The sequence below is a fragment of the Cibotium barometz genome, chromosome 26, assembly GCF_041138505.1.
Source record: "Cibotium barometz isolate CiBa-2024 chromosome 26, ASM4113850v1, whole genome shotgun sequence".
Taxonomy (NCBI): Eukaryota; Viridiplantae; Streptophyta; class Polypodiopsida; order Cyatheales; family Cibotiaceae; genus Cibotium; species Cibotium barometz.
The window spans coordinates 54368850-54390015 of record NC_141071.1 but is presented as its reverse complement, the minus strand read 5'-3'; the positions used below and the strand labels follow the sequence as shown (position 1 = coordinate 54390015).

Genomic DNA, 21166 nt, shown 5'->3' with positions numbered 1-21166 from the left:
CTATTGAAGTATCAAGTCTTGACCTCACAGTGACACCTAACATCGTGGGGCCCAAGATGAACCTTGATGGTTGAGGGGAAAATGCATAGCAATTTCTTGTTCATCTTTATGAACTAAGTCTACACCGTGGACAATGCCACCAACTATGACCGCAGACGGGGCCACCCCATGTATACAGGCCTATACAAATACATGACCCCTTCTCCACATAATTCATTAGTCATCAGTGTGAGTTTCCTCCCGAGCTTCTGCTAGCATACAACCATCAAAGCTCCCATTCGAGAGCATATGGGTGTTCGTTGGGCGTTATTATCTATTGTATCACTTCAGTAATCCAATATTCTTCTCTATCTCTATTTTTGTGAAATATGATTTTTAAAGTTTTGTGCTATGAAAGATTCTTCTTTGTGAGTTTTCTCTTGTATACACTACACATTATATCCTCTACTCTTGTATACACTACACATTATATCCTCTTACATGGTATCAAAGCTTTGGCTTGCTATAAAACTTCTTACTAATTAATGTCTCGCAGTCGCTTAGGAGACATGACATCTTTTGTAAGACCCTACCCACCATCATTCAATGATGATGGAAAGCTTAACGGTACCAATTATCCTCTCTAGAAGTTTAAGATTAAGTCTATCCTTTCCTCCTATGAGCTTTGGGACACTATGTTTTAGTGTTGATGTTCAACCCCCCACCAACAATGGATGCAAATGGTAATCGTGTACCAACCTTGTCCAAGCTTGGAGATAAAGGGATGTAGATGTTCTCTTTGCTATTTTCAGAAAGATGTGTCAAACACTCATTCTTCTCCAAGAATACTAGTTTTTCTTTCAAAGTTATTAGCTTAGGAGATTGCCAAACTAAGAGAGTGAGGACGGAACACGTTCACATCAGCTCTAATAGTAGGCTTGAGTCCAACAATAAACTTTTGCTTTGTTCTCTCTCTCAACAATAACTTTTCAACTTAGACTTGAAGTAACAATTGCCAAAACATGTTTCCATAATGAAACATGTTTTGTTTCTCTACTTGACACAAGGCATCCCGTTGGTGCCTTGCTTTGGTCCTATAATGAGAACACAAGAATTATTTCTTGACTAACTTTTGGAATTTTTTCAAAGTCGTAGGTTTATGCCTGCCTTCCTTGTGATGACATTCCACCATAAAGCAGCGACCTCCATAAAGTGGTTGCTTGCACACTTTATTTTATCCTTCTCATAAAATTCCTCTCATGAGAAGTAGTCATCTAGCTAGCTAAGGCAACAAGCGATCATAACCAAGGAATCCTTTTTCCTAACATAGTTGTGAAAGGAGAAAGCCTTTACACTTATTTTCACATAACTTTGGGCACGGAGAGCTGCTTCAATGCTATGTTGAATATGGTTATCCCCCTGTCATGATAGCCTTGGAAGAATCTCATCTTCGATTTATGCCTCAAGATTTGACACTCTAAATTAAGCCTAAGTTCCCTTTCTACGTCAATTTGATTTTGCAATGTTGAAAGCTGTTCTTGAATTATGGGTGGTGCAAGCCTACTACCCATTTGTGTTTGTGTAAGAAAAATAAATAAATAGATTGAGGTAATTAATAAAAAATGAAAAAATAGGACTTAACTCTTTTGCTCCCGGTTTGTTGACACTCATTTTTGTTGAAGTTGAGCATGAAGACTTTTGTTGACAGCGCTTCTTGCCAACTTGTGGGTAAGGCCTTCTCCCACACATTGGTATTTATATATTATTAAAGCTAAGCCACTTAAAAACAGGACCGTGCATTTATTTTTACAATGGACTAGTTTGCATGAGTTCCACTTTTGCATGCATAAATTTAAGGCTTGCATGCTTTATCTTTTATAAGTTCAAGCACGACTCTTGATTTCTAAAAAGAAAAGATAATTACAACTTGCAATTTATCCTTTGAATGCTATTCAAAAATGAAAAGCCTACACTAGACAAAGGTAAGCTAATTATTCTCCAATGTGCACATGTGTTGCACATTTGCTTATTGTGCAACACCTAGACTTTAGTTCATGTGCACATATGCATTTAATCACATTCCTTTTTACCTATCTTACAAACACAAATGTAGGCTTACTCAATCAATCATAACAAATACATTAATAAGCACAAATTGTACACCAATAAATAATTACAAGTCACAAAAGTACCCAAGTATTTCCTTCTCGTACAAACCAATCTAGCAATTTGTCAAAGCTCCATACACCACTGTGGCCACTAAAAGTATTTAATATTTAAATATGGAATCACTGTGGTCACTAAAATTATTTAAATATAGAATCACCCATGATATCAATTCAATTTAGCATGGTGTAAAGATAAATTAGGCATCCCCAAGATATCTAAGAAGACAACCACATGACAAAAAATGATTGCTGCAGAAATTAGGCTACTAAATGAACAAAATACTCCATCTTGAGTTACAGATATAATTGAGACAATCGAGTCACCTTCAGGACTTTGGGTGGGCTCTTTATGCTGCTATTTTGTAGAAGAGATAAAAGCAGTTGTTTGTGACCTCTAAAGATGATGAAGAGTCTAGAAGCTCTGACACACCAATGAGAGTTATTGGCTCGAATGGGAAGAAGACTTTGATACCAATGTTGCAAAAAGGAATAAGGAAAATCTAACCCTATTCCTACACACAAAAATCTTGAAGGACTACATCTTAATTAGCATGTCAAGATATGCATATACAAGATGTAAGGCAGAATACTCACAATGTGAGGATACCATCTAGATAAAATAATACCATGTGGAATTTGTTTTGAGACTCGTAGTCGTATTGTTTAATCTCAATACGATTCTCACAAAACAAATCTACTAGTGTTTGTTAATACTTCACCAAATGAAAATTCCCATCTCAAAGAAAAAGTGGAAATCCTTGACAACTTATAAGCTTGATTTAGAATGGTATCATTTCCCATTCTAAGAAATGACTATTGAAAAAGCATACATTCTCTTTTTGGTGCCAAAGAAATGTTGAGTAGATCAACCTTTGAGATTCTCTCAAGATCACTAAGAAACCCTCATAAATATGGAAGAAAGCAGTCTCTCATGAACTTGGATAACCATAATCTTTCAAGAACTCGTAGCTTGATTCAATTGAGAAATATTGAAAATTTTAGTAAACATGGTAGACATACTACAGAAGCAAGTGGAATGGAACTATGGAACTCACTCATAGGGGGATTACCTGTGCTACTTATGATTCATGAATTCTTGCATTTCGTGAGTCACTTGAGAAATGGAGACCTTGCCTAGATGGATCACAGGCTCTCAGCAAGAGTGATCATCTCAGAGGGAAGTATTTGACCTCAAAAAAGTATGATTCTACAATGATTATCAAACTTGATGTAGTTATTGAGAAATCCAATGGTAGCTATGGTGTAAAAGGTTACCATTGCCTGCTGCTCAATCTCGTATGGAAACAAAGGACAGGCAATTGTGCTGTAGCCGTCCAGCACAACCTTCCTTGCTTAGCTGCTGGTGAATTTTACTCATCTGGGCAAAGGAAACCATGGAAGCATCGTGCTAACTTGTGCAACTTTCATACACGTGACATTATAAAGCATGGAATGGAAATGAACCAATGCACACATACCAATGCCATAATAGTTCCTTAATTGACCTCACTTATTAAGCTTCTACAAAGCACTATAATGTTGGTATTAAAAACTGGAATTACCTCATGACGGCTGGATTCAAAGACAGATGAGTTTGGATGAAGGCTTGGAATGATACTGTCTTGCTGGGAGTACATAAAAAGGAGCATTTTCATTAAGATTGAACAAAGGAACAATTAAGTAATATTAAAATAACATCATTGAAAAAACAAATTTTTCTACCTGATTTGATCCAAAAAAACTTGGCAATGAAATTATTCTCCCTGCATACAGAGAATATTCTCCACCCCCCCCCCCCCCCCCCCCCGCCCCCCCCCAACCCCACCACCCACCCACCGACCCACCCACCCACACCATCCAAAAAAAATAGAGAGATTAAATATTTGCAAGGTTATAGTGGAATAAAATAATTGAATAAGACACCTTGCAAAAATTGGAGACTTCTAAGAGACTTATTTCTACCATGTTTTCTTGTGATAACGTCATCAAACATCTTCTCCAGCTCTGATAATGGCAGTTCCACCTAATCCAAGAATGTATAATTTTATCAAAAGGTTCATCCAAAATAGTTCTGATAGTAGTTGTGAGAGATTAAACAAATAAGAGTATGGAAATCGCTAGACCAAATGATGCAAAGAGATTCTGAGTGATTAGACCTCCTGATAAGCCAAGCTATAAGGTTTGCAGTGATCCACCATGCCGAACCCAAAACAATATGATGCAATCACGAGGAAGAAGAGCTCACCTGAGCTGCAGTCATAGTGAGCATACCACCTCTTGTAAAATAGCTAGTGGGCAGCTTAAAGTCAATATATGGATAGGCTTTTAAGAAAGCCCTTCCCACACTCAAAATGTCTCCCCTCTTACGTGCTGCTTCTCAGCCCAACCTGTCAACAAAGTTGGAGATCTCAGCTTTGCAAAGCCCAAATAATGTCATGGAGAGAGGGCAGCCCTGTTTCATCCCAATTGTGCTCAAGATCTCCTATGACATGCCTCCTAGGGTTCTTACCTACTCTATGACTGATTCATAATATCCAGCTCTTCTAAGAGTCGGAGTAGCCGTGCCGTGACACCATAAAAAATCTTGCAAAAGTCCACAAGGCTGCTGTAAGTCCATCGCTTCTTCGACCTGGCCTCCTCGATGATGGCTCTCAATCTAAAGATATGGTTTAGTGTTTCCTGCCCTATGGCTTTGTATCCCTCTCTCTACTAGAGTATTCTTTTGACATTTTATCTTTGCCTTCCAACTACTCCATTTTTCTCTTTTGTTTTGCACAACAATGTATGATATGAAGTTGGCATACCACCTTTGCATGGAATCTACCTAGCATAATATAGTGCTTGCCAACAACCTAAGTTGGCACTGTTACACTGTAGCCACCCTGGTTGCCCACTCCTGCGGCCACCTTGGTCCTTCACTTTTGGACCGGACAAATCTGCCAGCTACCTTAGACCGGTCTAGCTCATCACTTTTGGACTGGACAAAAGTGCCAGCTACCTTGGACCGGCCCAGCTCATTGCATTGACACCTAGGCCAGCGCACCACTTGCACTGATACTACAATGATGCACCACTTATCTCTTGTGCTCACTTGATGAACACCACGCTCCTCGGCAGTGAACAGCAGCAGGGCCACTTAATGGTCACCCTTGGACCAGTCCAAAGGCGAAGCGGCATTGTACAAAAGCATATGGGATTGTGTGATGGTCTCATCTATTTTCGTGTTATGGCCATAGTCACGGGGAATGGGCATTTTTAGGCTTGGGAATGTTGGGGATGGCATCATCTTCCCGTTCCCATTCCCGTCCCATGTCACTCTATAGTCACAGGGAATGGCCATTCTCAATCGTTTCCGTCTCCATCCCCATTTCGCGTCCCATGTGACTATGGTTCTGGCGTTCTCTCCACTCTCACTGCTCTTGCTCATCTATGTTCTTGTTCATTTGTGTTCTTGCTCATGTGTGTGTTCTCTGTGCTAGCGAGCTATGCGTGCGACCCTTAGCTCACGTCTCTCTTACCTTGTGACGACTCCTGAGGGTATACTGTCCTAGAGGGGACCCTGTGTTCACTACGGTGTACATTGTCTTAGGCATGCCCGGGCAAAGAGGTGTGCTGCAGGTACACTAAAAATTTGGCAATCCTGCTGGGGAACTCTAGTATTTCAAGAGTTCTTGTTGAGTCCACGATAGTATAGTGTCTGCATGCCCATACACATTCTCATGCTAGTACGGCCAGTCCAATCAAGAGTCCTCTGTCTATACGTTGGTACAGTTGTAGGAAGGTCAATTTCGTACCATCCAGAACTACAACTCCATCTCTACCCATGACTACAACAAACCTTGGTAACCCTCATCTTGGCAACAACCAAGGTAACCAAGCTAACAACTGGGCAGCGTAATTTCTCTCATGTGTTCTGAGTTTTCTGGATTCATAGGCCACTGCATGACCTTCCTGCATAAGAGCACCGCCTAAGGCAAACCCGTTGGCATCAGTAACTACCTCAAAAGGTTTGGTAAAATCTGGCAATTTAAGGACACGGTTGGTTACTAAGGCTGTCTTCAATTTATCAAAGGCACTCTGACACATTGCAATCCATTGAAAAAGGGTACTCTTCTTTTGAGAAGGTTAGTTAAAGGGGATGCTATCTAAGCATACCTGGGTATAAAGATCCTATACCATCCGGTTAATCCTAGAAATCCTCTGACTTCCTTTACTGTCTTGGGTTCTGGCCAATCTACGACTGCTTGGATCTTTGCGGAGTCGAGAGAAATCCCATCTTTTGACACTATGAATCCCAAGTATTCCACCTGGTCAACAAAAAAAGAACACTTGCTCTTTTTTGCAAAGAGTTGGTGTTTCCTTAGGATTTCCAGGACCTTGCGCACATGATCTTCATGATCTGCAGCACCGTCCGTCCCTCTCGTAGTCTAATCATTCGATTTAGTTCTAACGAGGATTTTCTTCAGATAAACATCTACTTTTGGATAAATACCAATTTAGTGATTTAGCCACATAAAATATCTAAAGATATTCTTTCTACCATTTAATTTCTCAACTTAATTCCCTAGGTAGAATTATGGTGAAAATTCATCTTTTGACACCTAAAATTAATTCAAATCTTTCTTTTCTTAAATCTCATAAAAATTTTCCAGGAAACAACCAAGGGAACCCCCAACTGGAACCGCTCCACACCACAGTGTTGGGCCGGCAAACTTCCCATCTTCAAAGGCTCTGCTTCAGAAGATGTGGATGACATGTGCGGTGTTTCCTCTCTATGTGAAGGAGCAGAGGCTTGGACAGGGAAGATGCCTATGAGGCTCTCTTCCCGTCCACACTTGAAAATTTTGTAGATAAGTGGTTCAGCCAATTCCCAGCTGATCATTTTGCAGACTGGGCCACTTTGAGGGACACCTTTGTCCAAACCTTTAGGCCAGGACACTATGAGGACGGCATCCACCAAGAACCGGGAACTCTACAATTATATCATGGAGAGACAGTATCTGAACTCATGACAAGAACCACAGTGTTGGTGGCCCATCTGCCGGCCTACCCTGGTGATTTCATGGTGCGACAATGGGTGTTGCAAGCCTTGCCTCGGACCACCCAACAAAAGATCCACGAGAGTAAGCCGGCCACCACCTTGCTGGAATTTCAAGAGCTAGCTTCCCAGCTAGAAAATGCAAGGCAAATGTTTGAAGGCTCAACCTCAAGTGCTGCAACCTCACTGGAAGATCCAGTGGCTATCCTCACAAGGGAGCTGGAAGCTTTGAAGCTTCAAAAGACACAAGGAGAGGATGGCACCTTAGCTTAGCTGAAGAGGGAGATTGAAGCACTAAAAGGCCAGCAAGAAGCAAAGCAAGGGGTATGGTGTGCCATTTGCCAAATGCCAGGCCATACTCCAGAAGAATGTTCCAAAAGAAGATATTGCACCTTCTTGCCCAAAGTGACCATGAAGACAAGGATTGCTACTATCTCAAAGGTGTCCGCCAACTTAACCAACATCAACAGAAACTTGCACCTGCCCAAGCCACTGTTCACTACACTACAACTCATGCCCCTTCTTCCCCACCAGTGTACCACTAATCTCCTACTCTTTTCACACAAGCCTATGCACCTGCCACTCCTTCCTATCCACACAACCCCACTCCACCACCATCATACCTTTCACCTCTCATCCCTATCCGACTTGCTCTTCCCATTGCTTTCGCCGCCGCCCTGACACCAGCTACTCCTGCACGGCCACCTCATCTACCAGCTCCCTGTAATCGTCCCATCCTGTGTTACAGGTGTGGGGAGTATGGCCATTACCAAATCCGTTGTTCCCTTCCAGAAGGTACACCTCCTTGCTGACACTGTCCAGAGGACAAAAACCACTATATCCGCCTGTCCAAAACAATGGGCATCAACCACTACTGACTTCACGTTTCCAACCCCACCTATTGCCCATCTAATCTCAGTTCAAAATGAAGCCCCACAAACCCTTCCCATCCCATCCTCATCCTTGGGTATAACCCCTTCTCCACTATCCTCACCACCAACTCAGCACCTCACCACTGCAGCTGTCACCCGTGCTCAATCCAAGGCCATGGGGATTATAGAACCATTAGTCGAAGAACAAGAAGTAAACTCTTCGCCTATTCATCATAACTTGGTGGATAGGTGCCAAGTTAAGGTGCATGGGAGTATACCTCTCTCACAGATTACTGAAGTCCTCGAATCACTATGCAAATTAATGGCACACCTCTGCCTGGTGCAATAGTAGATGGTGGATCTGGTGTCAACTTGATGCCTAAATCTACACTCCATGAAGTGGAACTTCAGATCACTCATCCGGCCAACTTCTGTGTCTGCATGGCAGGCCAGTGTGAGGTGCAACCCCTTGGGTTGGTGGAAGGAGTCACAATACAAATTCAGGATACTAGCCTCTTAGTTGATTTTGTTGTTATCAGGCTTCCAACTGTGAAAGATGCTTACTCGTTACTCATTGGCAGACCTTGGTTAAGTGGTGCATGTGTGCTGCATGATTGGGGGAGAAATGAAATGAAATGTTATATTAACGTCTTCAAAAGGCCAAAGTGACCTATGAGACCAAAGTTACAACCATGTGACATCTGATACACTGTCTGGAAAAGAAAAGAAAGAATTGAAGGTAGTATCTAGCCCTACAATACATTAGTAGGGAGCATCTGGAAGCAGCAACTAGGGAGAGTGGGAAGCTAATGCTACTAGTCAAAATGGGGTACATGAGTACATGGATACATGAATACATGAATATGGGGGAGTACAAAAGTGACAGTGAGTATAACAGTATATGGCTGGAGTGGTAATCATCCTAGGAACTCTAGCATGGGTCTCTACCGGATGGCCTCGATATCTGCCATAGTGAGATGCCTGGTCGGACGAGCCCGATGCCTCGCAATGATGCTCTGAATCCTCCGGTGTAGGCACCGTCTCCGATGTGAGGATCCGCGAGCCCTCGGGCGTCTGGATCTGCCCAACTGGATAGCTCTCTCAACTAGAGTCCCACGGGGTACCCACTGCTGGGCTGTCGCCTGTGTGTCCTCCCGGGTAGTCCCTCTAAAGAAGTCAGTAATCTATCTCTGTGTGGACTCCCTGCCAGTCGGGCGTCTGCTCCTGATAATGGACTCTCTGAGCCTGCGGATCTCCAGGAGATAAAAACCCAAGCATCGCTGATCACAATAGTCCATGACTCTAGCCAGTGGTCCAAATCCCTCTCTGAAAAGGCAATGGTAGCGCCCTCAAATCTCATAATATGCTATGCAGCGACAGATGTAGTGCTCCTCCGTCTCTTGCTCTATCCAAAAAATCTGACAAATCCTGTCCCCTGGAGGTATGCCTCTAAATTTGCCTGTCTCTATCTCTAACTGATGTGAAGAGGTGCGGATCTGCCCAATGGCGCACCTCAATCCATGAGACACATGGGTATCCATGTAGCTCGGTCTAAGTATAAAGCCATCCTCAGTGGTGCGGAGAAGATGGTCTCTATAGAAAGCCATCTTCATCCCCAACTCTTGTGAGGGCTCTAGCCATGTCCTCCCAGTGTCCATTTGAATGAGGTCCTGTCTGATGACTCTACTAATCTCAGAATGTGTCAAGGTGAGAGAGGGTGCCTCCAGAGAATACTGGAAGGGTGGAAGTCTCTCTAAACTAAACCCATGGAGCTCAAACCAGGATGCTATCTGCGCATACCAACATGAAGTGTCTCCCTCCATGGCTAGCTGATGAGAGGACTCTAAAGCAAGTCGTGCATACCGGAGTCAAGGAAGCTCCCAGGTGCTATGAATGAAGGACACTGATCTGGCAAGAGCCTCGACTACAATCGGTGGTGCTCCCATCTCGGCTCTGATAATCTCATGGGGTACCGAGGCCTTAGCCCGAATCATCCTAGAGATCATGGACACAAGTGGTCTCTCCATCGATCTCCATCCATCGTACGTGCGTCCTGATCGACTGTGATGATCTAGGCTAGGCCCCTAGATCTGTACTCCATATAGCATAGCCAATGTGACCAGCGTGTCAAAAAGCCACAGCTTAGTGCGTGGCTCCCGAAACTATACTTGTGAGCACATCCTCTCTAGACCTCCTAGTGCTGCATATCGTCTAGTCAATCTGGCCTTTGTTGCCCCCCTCATGGAAAATGTGGGCCCAATGAACACCACTCCAAGATATGTGTATGAGTCAACATACTCCATTGTCTCCTGCCCATATGTGAAAATAGGCGCTGATCTCAGTTAACCTTGGTAAGACCAAGGTTATGGCGTTTAACACTACAGCTCAGTGGGTCTGGAGATGCATAAGCATGTAAAGTATCCCAGTGCCTCTGCCTACCCTCTGGTGAGTCTGCTATAAGCACAATATCATCAGCATATAAGAGTAGAGGTATCCAAGTGCCAGCCAACTGGGCTCCTCTGTCCCCTCGTGTCCCAATATAATCAGAGATCTCATCAATGTATAGTCCAAATAGAGTCGGAGAGAGCGAGCAGCCCTGTTTCACCCCTATAGTGGAGTGTACTGGCTGGGAGAGACCCTCTGAAGTCCGCACCTGCCCAACTACTGTCTCATAAAGTGTCATAATACCCCAAATGAGCTCACATGGAACCCCCAAGTCTTGTAGCCTGCGCATCAGTCTAGCTCTCGGCACTGTGTCGTCAAAGGCCTTGCGGAAATCCACAAAGCCACAGTAGATCCTCCTCCCATGTGCTCTACCCTCCTCAATGATAGCCCTGAGGGTAAAGATATGATCCAAAGTAGAGAATCTCCTCCTGAAACCGGCTTGTCCCTGAGCTCGGACCCCTTGTCTCTCTGCCCATCTGCTCAACTCCTGCTCAAGAATAGTAGAGAATCTCCTCCTGAAACCGGCTTGTCCCTGAGCTCGGACCCCTTGTCTCTCTGCCCATCTGCTCAACTCCTGCTCAAGAATAGAGGCATATAGCTTGGCCAGCGAGTGACCAATCATAATGGTGCGGTAGTTAGTCGGCAAGCTCGGATCTCTAGACTTGAGTACCGGCACAATCGTGGAGGTACTCCAAGTCCCAGGAAACCCCTCGCACATGGCTCTATTAAACATGAGAGCTAGCAAGTCTGCAATCATATCTCTAGCATGTATGAAATGCTCGGCTACAATGCCCTCATGATCCTGTGCCCTCCCTGTATGCAATATGTTGATGGCCCTCACCATCTCTGCTGCGAAGAAGGTAGAAGTGGGTGGACAAGGCTCTGGAGGGTTCGGTAGTGGTGGCTGCTCTGGTACTGTGTAGAGGGAGGCTGCATACTCACCCCATGTATCTGGAGAGGTAATGGCCGGAGGCGAGGGGTGCTCTCTAAGCAATCTCCAGGCCTCCCCAGAATCCTGACTCAAAAACAGCTGATACATGTCTCTCTCCAGCCGAGCTAAGAATGCTCTCTTCTTCCGCGCCGAATGAGGCATCAAAAGATGATGCGTGACTATCTATATGTAGTAACACCTGTGGCCACCTCTCTCTGTAGCCGGGCTCTGAAGGCCGTCGCTGCAGCTGTATGTAAAGCCTCTGTCAGGATCTGTGTGAGCTCTGTAATGGCCTCTGTGGATCCTCTGCACTCAACAAGCTGTAGATCTCTGCAGTGTATACTCCATCAGTCTCTCTACAGAAGGTATATCTCGGGTGATAGGAGGACTGCCCAACCTGGCAGGTACTGTAGTGGAAATCCACCGTAAAGGAGAGAAGTGCATGATCCACCGTAACTCCGATGGGCCTCGGGCCAATCGCAAAATCCTGGATACTCGGGATGAAGGTCGGCGAGGCTAAAACATAATCCACTATGCTGGCCATGTCTGTGTGGAAAGCAAGTAAAGCTATTGGCAACTGGATACCTCTCTAGGCCATTTAAAATGGCCAGCCCATGTGCAGTCCCCATCTCCAAGAGGTATCTCCCATACTCAGTACACTCCACCTCATCCTGTGATCTCCGGGTCAAACACATCTCCTCCACATCTATCTCTCTCAACATCTCCTCCGAAGTGTCAAAGAAGGTCTGGTACTGAGCCGTTCGTCCCCAAGTATGATAACATCTCCCTCCCTGGAGAACTCCCATATGTCCTCATCTAGAATCATATATGGAGATCGCCCCTTGGGCGCTGCATAATGAGATGTGCTGGGTGGAAAGTAACATATAGCAATGTATAGGGGTCTACCCTCATCTGCCCTCACTCTGACACACATGTACCTCGCGCTCTCATCACGGCGCATAACATGGATGAGTGGCTGAAGCTCCTCTCTAAAAAGAACTGCAACTCCTCTAGATCCGCGACCACCATGCTTCGCGGGCCTCCTGTCTACAAGTCGTCTCCCATCAACAGCAAGGCTCCACCGAATTCAAGTTGGAGGAGGGACCAGACCAAGGAGAAATTATACCTTCCTCAACAGCAGGGCTCCACGAAATTCAAGTTGGAGGAAGGACCAGACCAAGGCATGCAAGGGGCCACAGTCACATCCACATTATCCATCCCAATCCTCATTGAGCCCAATGAAGGTATAGTACCTTATGGTGAAGAGTCTGATTTATTGGACTGGTTGGAAGCTACCGAGGAGCTCACTTGCTACATGGTGGAAATCTCAGAACTTCCTCCTTCCCTGGAACCATCAGAACAATTTGAAGTGGTTGGCTTGGGAGAGCCCATTATAGACCAACATCGGGGCAAGAAGTTTACTCCTCAACCACCTGCCACCCAACCAACCAAGGCCGGTAGTGCTACTCTCCGTCCCCCTCGCCTGCGCCGACAACAAACTGATGATTCTCTCAAGGAGCCAGTCATCCATTCCGAGGCTCCCAACTTCCTGGAAAAAGGAGCAGGGTGGAGATTTTCCACTTGATCCCCACCATGCTCACGACCCAACTACCCTCTACAAAGCCGCCGATACAGGCGAACCTCTTCCAATTCCAGTGTGCCAAGATCCAATCAAGGAATATAATCTTGGTACTTCGGAAGATCCTCGTCCCATCATGCTAGCATCAGGGTTGTGGATCACCCCGCCCTCTTGGACCAAGCCACCTCTTTTTTTAATTCCTTCAAAGATGTGTTTCTTGGACCTACAAAGATCTAGATGGTGTGCCGGCAAACATTGGGGTTCACACCATTCCCCTCCAAGAGGGTACCAAGCCAGTTAGGGGACGCGCTTACAAGCTCAATGCAAAATATGCAACAGGCGGTCAAAGTGGAGTTGGAAAAAATGGAATCTGCCAAAATACTCTCTCCAGTGGAACACTCAGAGTGGCTTTCCCCAATGGTCATCACGCCCAAAAAGAAAACAAATAAGAATCGGGTATGTGTTGATTTCCGTTCTCTCAATAAAGCCACAATCAAAGATGGGTTTCCTCTCCCTTTCATGGACCGGGTTCTCGAGGATGTGGCCAGTCACAATCTCTACAGCTTCATGGATGGGTTTAGCAGCTACAACCAAGTGGCAATCCACCCAGCTGACTGGGCTAAAACAGCCTTTGTCACCCAATGGAACACATACTTCTACAATAAGATGCCCTTCGGCTTGTGCAACGCGCTGGCCACATTTCAACGCCTTGTCACTAACATCTTTAGGGAATTTCTCCTCACTTTCCTCGGTGCTTTCATTGATGATTTTTCCAATTTCATTGGTACTCACTTATCTACTTGTATAGAAGCCTTTGCTGAACACCTATATCAATTATCCTTAATATTCGCCAAATGTAGGTCCTCCAAGCTACGCCTTAACACTTTTAAGTGTCATTTTTTAGTAGTGCAAGGTACCCTCCTTGGTCACATAATCTCTACGCAAGGCCCTGCACCTGACCTTGACAAAATTGTAGCCATTCTCATGTTGCCCCCTCCCATCAGTCCCAAAGGCAGTCAAATATTTGTTGGCCACACTGGTTATCACAGAAGATTCATAAGAATGTATGCTGACATACCCCTACATTAACCCGTCTTGTCAGTCCCTCCACTCCCTTTCAATGGTCCACCATAGAATCCAATGCTTTTTCTTACCTCAAAAAACGGCTAACTGAGGCCCCCATCCTCATTCCACATGATCGGTCCATCATCTTCCATGTCCATACAGATGCCAGCCAAACTGCTATTGGTGCAATATTAGCCCAACCAAGCCAGGAACATCAAGTGGACAGGCTAATCTACTATGCCAGTCACTTCAGAAAGAAATTGCAGCACCACTGAGCAGGAAGGTCTGGCAATTGTCTATACCTGTCAAAAATTTAGGCATTATCTTTTGGGTGTTCATTTCATTGTCATCACGGACCATCATGCCTTAAATTACCTTCTCAACAAACCCCATGTGGCTGGGAGGGTGTGGCGATGGCTACTCCCCAATAATGTCCTTTTCAAAGTTGATCTTGCCCCGGACTGGTACGGGGATGTGCTCTTGCTTTGTCTACAGGTTCCTACCCAATTGGCCTCTCCCGCAAAGATAAGTGTCGTCTGCTGGTCAAAAGCAAGCCCTTCCGACTGGTAGTTGGTCAACAGTACAAAGTAGGACATGATAGGATTCTCCTCCACTGTGTCAGTCCTCATGAGGTGCCACATTTGGTGGAGGATGCTCATGCTAGTCCAGCCAGTGGACGCTACCCCGGGTTAACCATAGCCAACCATCTTTTTCTTTATAGAAAGGACACTTCTATTAGGTATGAAAATTTTTTACAAAATGGAGATTTCACACCAAGCAAGGTGGAGCGGCCCTGTGCTGCTAATAGGGTTCTGAATGAGAGGATGTGTCAACCAAATGATAGAACCAAAAGATATGATAGCATCCCTCTTAATCCTACCAAAGAGGTGTGTAATCGCAAACCAAACCCTTTGTGCTTCCCTGCATTCCCATAAACAATGGTAAACTGACTCCGAAACTCCTGCACATCTAGGGCATGTTGGGAAAGCACCAGTAACAGACCTCCACTGATTGGTGGCCAAACCACCATGAAGAGAAACCCAGATAAACGAGGAAATATGTGGCTTCCTATAAGAATGCCACAATCTCCGCCAAAATACCCTCTGAATGTCAGTCGAAATGACGTTAGATTCCCAATGGGGTCTAAGAGTAGGGACACTCTGATTGTGTCCCAAGATAAGATGTCTGGCATTCCGCACTGTATAACTGGAAAAAGGCATGCTTTTCAAAGGGTTACAAGCATCCTTCCACTCCCACTCACCGGGGTCCCAATGCAAATGTCTGATAGAGCAGCCACCATACAACCAAACGCTAACACTCTCTGTGATCATCCCAAGGGGGGGAAGGGGGGGGGGGGGGGGGGGGGGGGAGGAGAGGGTCAACAAAGATGTGCTTCCCTACCTTGCCAACAACTCTGATTGGACGAATCTGGGGGCCCTCAATAAGGTCTTGCACGTCACATCTCTCCAGCTGCCATCCACCCTGTACAGAAAAAAAGACCGGTACATCATCCTCCCTAGGCAAGGGGAGACCCATAACCTAAAGAGGAACACCTGTCCCATAAAAAACCCCAAACCAAGAATGATGACGGCCATCCAAGAAAGATCCAGTAATCCAGTGGTTGGGAATAGCTGCATAAATTTGTGCAATCCTCCGGGTAGAGCCTCTCAAATGCTGCGTGAAATCCAATCTTTGCACCTCGGTGAGGCTCTGAACCCTCTTCCAGGCCAGCACTATGGGGCATAGGGTCTCCCAGCCAGCCCAAAGAATATGCATAGCTGCCCCAAGAGGCCCACCATGCACATCTAAGATCAAATCATTCCACAGAATGGGCTGCCAGTTAGCTTCCTCCACTGAACACAGGGGGATGTGTACCAAAAAACTCCTCAGGCAGTCCCAGGCCTGTAGGAGGGACCTAACCAGGAGGAATGAAGGGGAGCGGTGAACTGCATCCGAAAAAATAAAGCGTGAGCTAAGAGTCCAGTCACCTCCGCGAACAGGGGCACACTTCGTGATCTGCTGCATGAGAAAGTCCTTCCATGGCTCACTGCCTGGAAGAAAGCCCCTAACAACAAGCTTACAAAGCAAAGCCTTACATTGCACCTCAGGGTCAATGATATTCAATCCCCCTTCCTGCTTAGGACTGATAATGGTTTCCCAAGCAACTCTGGCCCTGGTGCGTACATTTCCATCAAGCCCTCACCAAAGAAAGTTCCGAATAAGACGACAAAGCTGGCCAATGCAGCCCTTATAAAAAATCCAACATGAAGTAATAAACCAAGCCGTGGCTAGTAAAACTTGGTTAACCACCAAAGCTCTAGAGGCCAAGTCGAGCTTCCTCCTACTCCAGTGATGAAGTTTTCTTTTAATGCTTGAGAGCACTGGAGTAAACTGTTGTGCAGGGGAGATATCAACGCCCACCTGACAACCAAGGTATTTGACAGAGCATCCTCTCTCAATCCAAGTAAAACCAACATCTGTATCCCAATCTGCAAGAGGAGAATCACTCATCCAAAAACCAACTGACTTATGCCAATTGATAGTAGCTCTTGCTGCCAAACAAAAGGCCTCCAAGGCTGTCCGGAAAGCACATAAACAAGCATGTGAAGCCTCAAGGAACAACACCGTATCATCTGCTAACTCAAAGTCCAAAAACTCTTCCTCCATGCATAAAGGCAGCCTGAGACCCACAACAACAGGGGCAGCCCGAAGAAACCTGCTCATAGCCTCAGCTACAATAAGGTACAGTAAAGGGGCGAGCGGATAGCCCTGCCTCACTGAACGGGAAATCTGAAAACTCTCACCAGGCCCCCCACAAGCTAAAACAGTGCTATGAGGCCTCCCTGTATAGGCAGGACACCCCTCTGATCCAGTTTTGGGAAAACCCCATGTGTGCCATAGTGCCCTCCAAACAATCCCAATCCACTCTGTCATAAACTTTTTCAAAAATCACGCAAAAGAATGGCAAGAGGCTGCTGACTAGACTTTGCCCACTCGACAGCTTCCCAGAAAGAAAAGTTGCTATCAAATATACTCCTTCCTTGGAGGAACCCATTCTGTGTATCATGGATAGTCCTTTGGAGAATCGGCTGCAACCTTATACTCAAGGCTTTAGCTTAGATTTTATATGCAGATCCAAGGAGGGTGATGGGCCTCCATTGCTTGATGTCAGTCTTGTCCCCACTCTTGGGGATAAGGTGAATCAACCCCTCTGTGAGGTATGGCGGCATCATACCCGACAAGAACATTTCCTGAAGGGCAACAGTGATAGCATCTCCAAAATGATCCCAAAAAAGAATAAAGAAGGCGGGAGAAAGACCATTATCCCCTGGGCATGAACCACTGGAAAGAGCATGCAGTGCATGAAGGAATTCATCCTTCGAGAAAGGGGCATCCAGGGAAGAACACAGAGAATCTGTAATGAGCCTACATCTTCATCTGCACAAACACCAAGAAATGCCTCATGACTCAAAGCCCTACTAAAAGTTGGAAGCTTTGGGAATCAACTCACATGGTTGGAAATAATGTCGTCATCTCTCCACTGTTGTGTGCATTCATAATTTAATGCAGGATTCCTTGCAACTTGAGAAACCGGTTGATCAGACAACTCCTTTGGGCTGCGATACCTATTTGAGTGACCATGGCTTCTTGGAAAATTCTCTCCTGCCTTGAAATCATCACCCTGAATGGAAGGATCCAAAGATGATATTGATGAAGGTTTACCATTCTTTTTCTCTTTCACTTTTCGTAAAGAGCAAGCAGGCAAATTATGTCGAGATTCTGGCTCCACTGTTTCTTTTGCCTCCTTCAATAACCCAGCATTCTGAAAATATCTGAGAGATGGTTGCTTAGCATTGTGCATCTTTGAATTGTGAAAGGATTTGTTTATATTTTCGTGTCCTGCTGTGGAATCCTGTGTTGTTAGCCCCTTTTTTGGAGCTCCAACAATACTTTCAGCACCATCATGCCTGAATTCACAGTCCCTCATGATGTCAGGGCTTTCTTCAGGACTTGATTTCTCATAACTGAACAGTCGGCTCTTGATCTGACTAAAATTCCTCTGCATGGAAGATTCAAAAATCCAGTCAAATCACAAGTCCAAACAACAAATGTGATTAAGTTTGGTGTGAACTGGTGCATTTTCTAACCTTTTTCCTGAATAAAGCTGTGCCCCTGAACTTTGCCTTAAGAAGTCGAATTTTCAGTTCAGGTTCCAATCTTGAGCTAACCATAGGCTTGACCTGTGAAAACAAATGCAGAGGTTTTTCATGACTGATCAATCTATTTTCTTCCAGTATTTCAGAAGGTTGAGTGCAAAATATACATATGAATTAAACGGCACACGTATCAGCACAAAAAAAAAAGGACAAGGGAGAAAGCAAACAATGATATGAGAACTAAATTATGAGAAACTAAGTCTCGCTATAAGTCTCTTAAAAGACTCCATACATCCACAATCTCCCGGAAAAGATCCTTTCGAGAGCAAGATTGGTAAAAAAAGTGTATTCCTCTATACCCACTGACTCTAATTGGATGTAGCTGTCCACCAATCAAGAGTACCCGTGCTTCTGATTTCTGCAATCTCCCATCTTCTCTAAGTTGTCTCCCCTACACCCAAGAGGAGACCTGATGCCTGCAAACACCTGAGCAAGGTAGCGTGCCAAAGTATGCAACCGCCAATAGAGCCACCTGAACTGTGCACACCGGAAAAAGGAAATGGAAGGATTGTTCTATACAATTCCATGCCACAACCATGCATACAATTCTATGCAACACCCATGCAGACCCTCTTGGTTTCATTCTACATTTGGAATGTTGTCCAAAACCTTCTTGCAACCTTAAACTAATTCATGTAGCCATTAGCTCTCAAAGAAGTCTATTTATCTCTCTTGAATATAATAAAGCATCTTTACTGTCCCAGACGTTTCCTCTATAAATCCTTGCCGTGAGCAAAGCTATCCTTAATCACACTTACATTGTCTCCTATTGGGAATGTATATGATACCAAAACTTTGACAGTTGCAGAAGATATAACATGCATCTCACATGCCATTAATAGCATTGGAACATCGGTTGATGTCTCTTTCATTACACAAGCACCTTCACAGGATCTTTACAGGTCCTTTGTGATGCTTTATGCAGTCCCATGGTCCACACTACGAGCACATATTCCCAAGTATTAAGCTCCTTATTTGGACTGACTAGTCAAAAAACAGAAACTTGCTGATAGCAAGCCAATTTTACATTGAGGCAAGAGACCACTTAGCTCCCCGAACCTTGGCCTGTGCCCCTCTGCCTCTGTGCCTGTTTCGCCCCCATCCTTCCTCCGCCTCCCATCCTCCTCCACCGCTGTTCGCCCCTGCCTCTGCCCGCCCTTCTTCCTCCCGCTGTTGTCTCCTGTTTGCGCTGATTCGCCTCCCTTCGTTCCTCCACCTCTGCGCAGCCCTTGTTGTGCTGCCCTTCCCCCGCCCAACTTCGCCTGTGTGTCCAGCCATCTTCCCCTCCCCCTTGCTTCCCTTTCCTTTTTGCTTTTCCTTTTTCCACCCTCCCTTCCTTTCCTCCGCCTCCTTACTTGCCTCTTCCCCTTGGTTCGGATTGCTCCTCATCCGGGTTCAAGTCGGCCTTTTTCTTCGATTAGCATCATGGCTAATCATTCTCCCTCGGCTGGGCGAACCATTGTTTTTTCCGAAGCCAACCTCGCGGTCCTCTTCGCCGAAATCGAGAAAGACTCCAAAACGACCCTCATTGCCAGAATCTTTGGATCTCACCCTTCCCGTCTCCAGGCTCGGGATTGGGTCCTGGCGGCTCTGCCTTCCGACCTCGCTCCACACTTTCGAGATGTCAAGTTGCTTGGAAGAGGTTTCTTCCAAGTGGATTTTGATTCTGAGGATGCAGCCTCAGAGATTTTGAAGGGCAGCCCTTTGCCATTGGGCCCGAGGAAGGTTTTTTTTCTTCCCTACTCTAGCTATTTTGACCCTGTTGTGGAAGACCGGAACCGTTTCCCAATTACTCTCACATTCCCAGGTCTTCCTCGCGCATATTGGCCTATGCTAGAGGCCATCGGGTCCGCCTTTGGGCTGGTTCTGCAAGAGCCCCCCCTCCACACCTTGCCAACATCTTCCTCCCAGGTGGTCATTGCCTCAGCGGATGCTGTCCCCAGGGTCATGGTTCTTGCCCGTGACAGTGAAACCTTTGACCCGTGACAGTGAGCCCTTTGAGGACTATGTTTTGCTTCCGGGCCTTAGTCGTCCTTTTAAGCAACGTATAGAGATAGCAGGTAAACCCAATCAGTGCCGGGACTGTCACCAACACGGTCACTTTGCTCGAGATTGCCCTCGGACTCGAGGTCGCAGGAGGCCTCGCAAGCGTGCTTCTCACGCGCCACCTCCCTTGGATCCTTCCCGTCCTACAGTCCACCAGGTGTGGTGAGCTGTCTCTCACGCCCGCCCCCCTGGTGCGATTGATGGGAAGACCTCCTCGGATATTGTACCTCAGATAGATGATGTTTCTGGGTAGAGGGATGTATCAGCTCATGCATCTTTGCAAGGAGATGATATATCAAATTAGGATGATTTTGTTGAGTCCTCTCTACTTGGAGGGGGCGATATGCACAATTTTCAACACAGTGGGGATCATCTATTGCAGGATTTTCAGCATGATGCCATTGCCCTTGATGTCCCGCAGGGCACACAGGTTTCTCGTACATATGTAGGTACTCTGCAGGGCCTCCGACAAGGGCATGTCGGTGGACTTCGCCCCATGGATTATCTCGTCCTCTAGCATTATGAGAGGCGTCCTCAGGCTCTACCCATCGTCTTCTTAGATCGGGTGTCAAACGCCTCCCCCTCTTCGCCCTTTCCAGCCTTTTCCCTTGCTTCCCTTCTTTTTTTTTCTTATTTTTTCTTATTTTTTGCTTTTACCTTTTCCACCCTCCTTTCCTTTCCTCCACCTCAACACCTCCCCATTGGTTTGGATTGCTCCTCATCCGGGTTCAAGTCGGCCTTTTTCCTCGATTAGCATCATGGCTAATCATTCTCCCTCAGCAGGGCGAACCATTGTATTTTCCGAAGCCGAGCTCGCGGTCCTCTA

At 45.6% G+C, this 21166-nt stretch overlaps 1 protein-coding gene across 9 annotated transcripts in view; it reads right to left on the bottom strand.

Annotated features, from left to right (window-relative positions):
* Positions 1–2832: 2832 nt before the first annotated feature.
* The window catches only part of LOC147624099 (uncharacterized), a 144392-nt gene continuing 126058 nt past the window's right edge, over positions 2833–21166 (bottom strand). For 4 of the 9 annotated variants that reach the window (XM_086820756.1, XM_086820760.1, XM_086820761.1 and 1 more), the window contains 6 exons: positions 18226–18318; positions 17589–18137; positions 4110–4170; positions 3870–3928; positions 3710–3772; positions 2833–3525 (listed from right to left, as the gene is read on the bottom strand). In XM_086820756.1, the coding sequence (XP_086676882.1) occupies positions 3436–3525; positions 3710–3772; positions 3870–3928; positions 4110–4170; positions 17589–18137; positions 18226–18318 (915 nt within the window). In that variant the 3' untranslated portion in view covers positions 2833–3435. Of the gene's footprint in view, positions 3526–3709; positions 3773–3869; positions 3929–4109; positions 4171–17588; positions 18138–18225; positions 18319–21166 lie in introns of those variants that run through there. The other 5 variants (XR_015269260.1, XR_015269259.1, XM_086820757.1 and 2 more) reach the window with 5 other exon arrangements.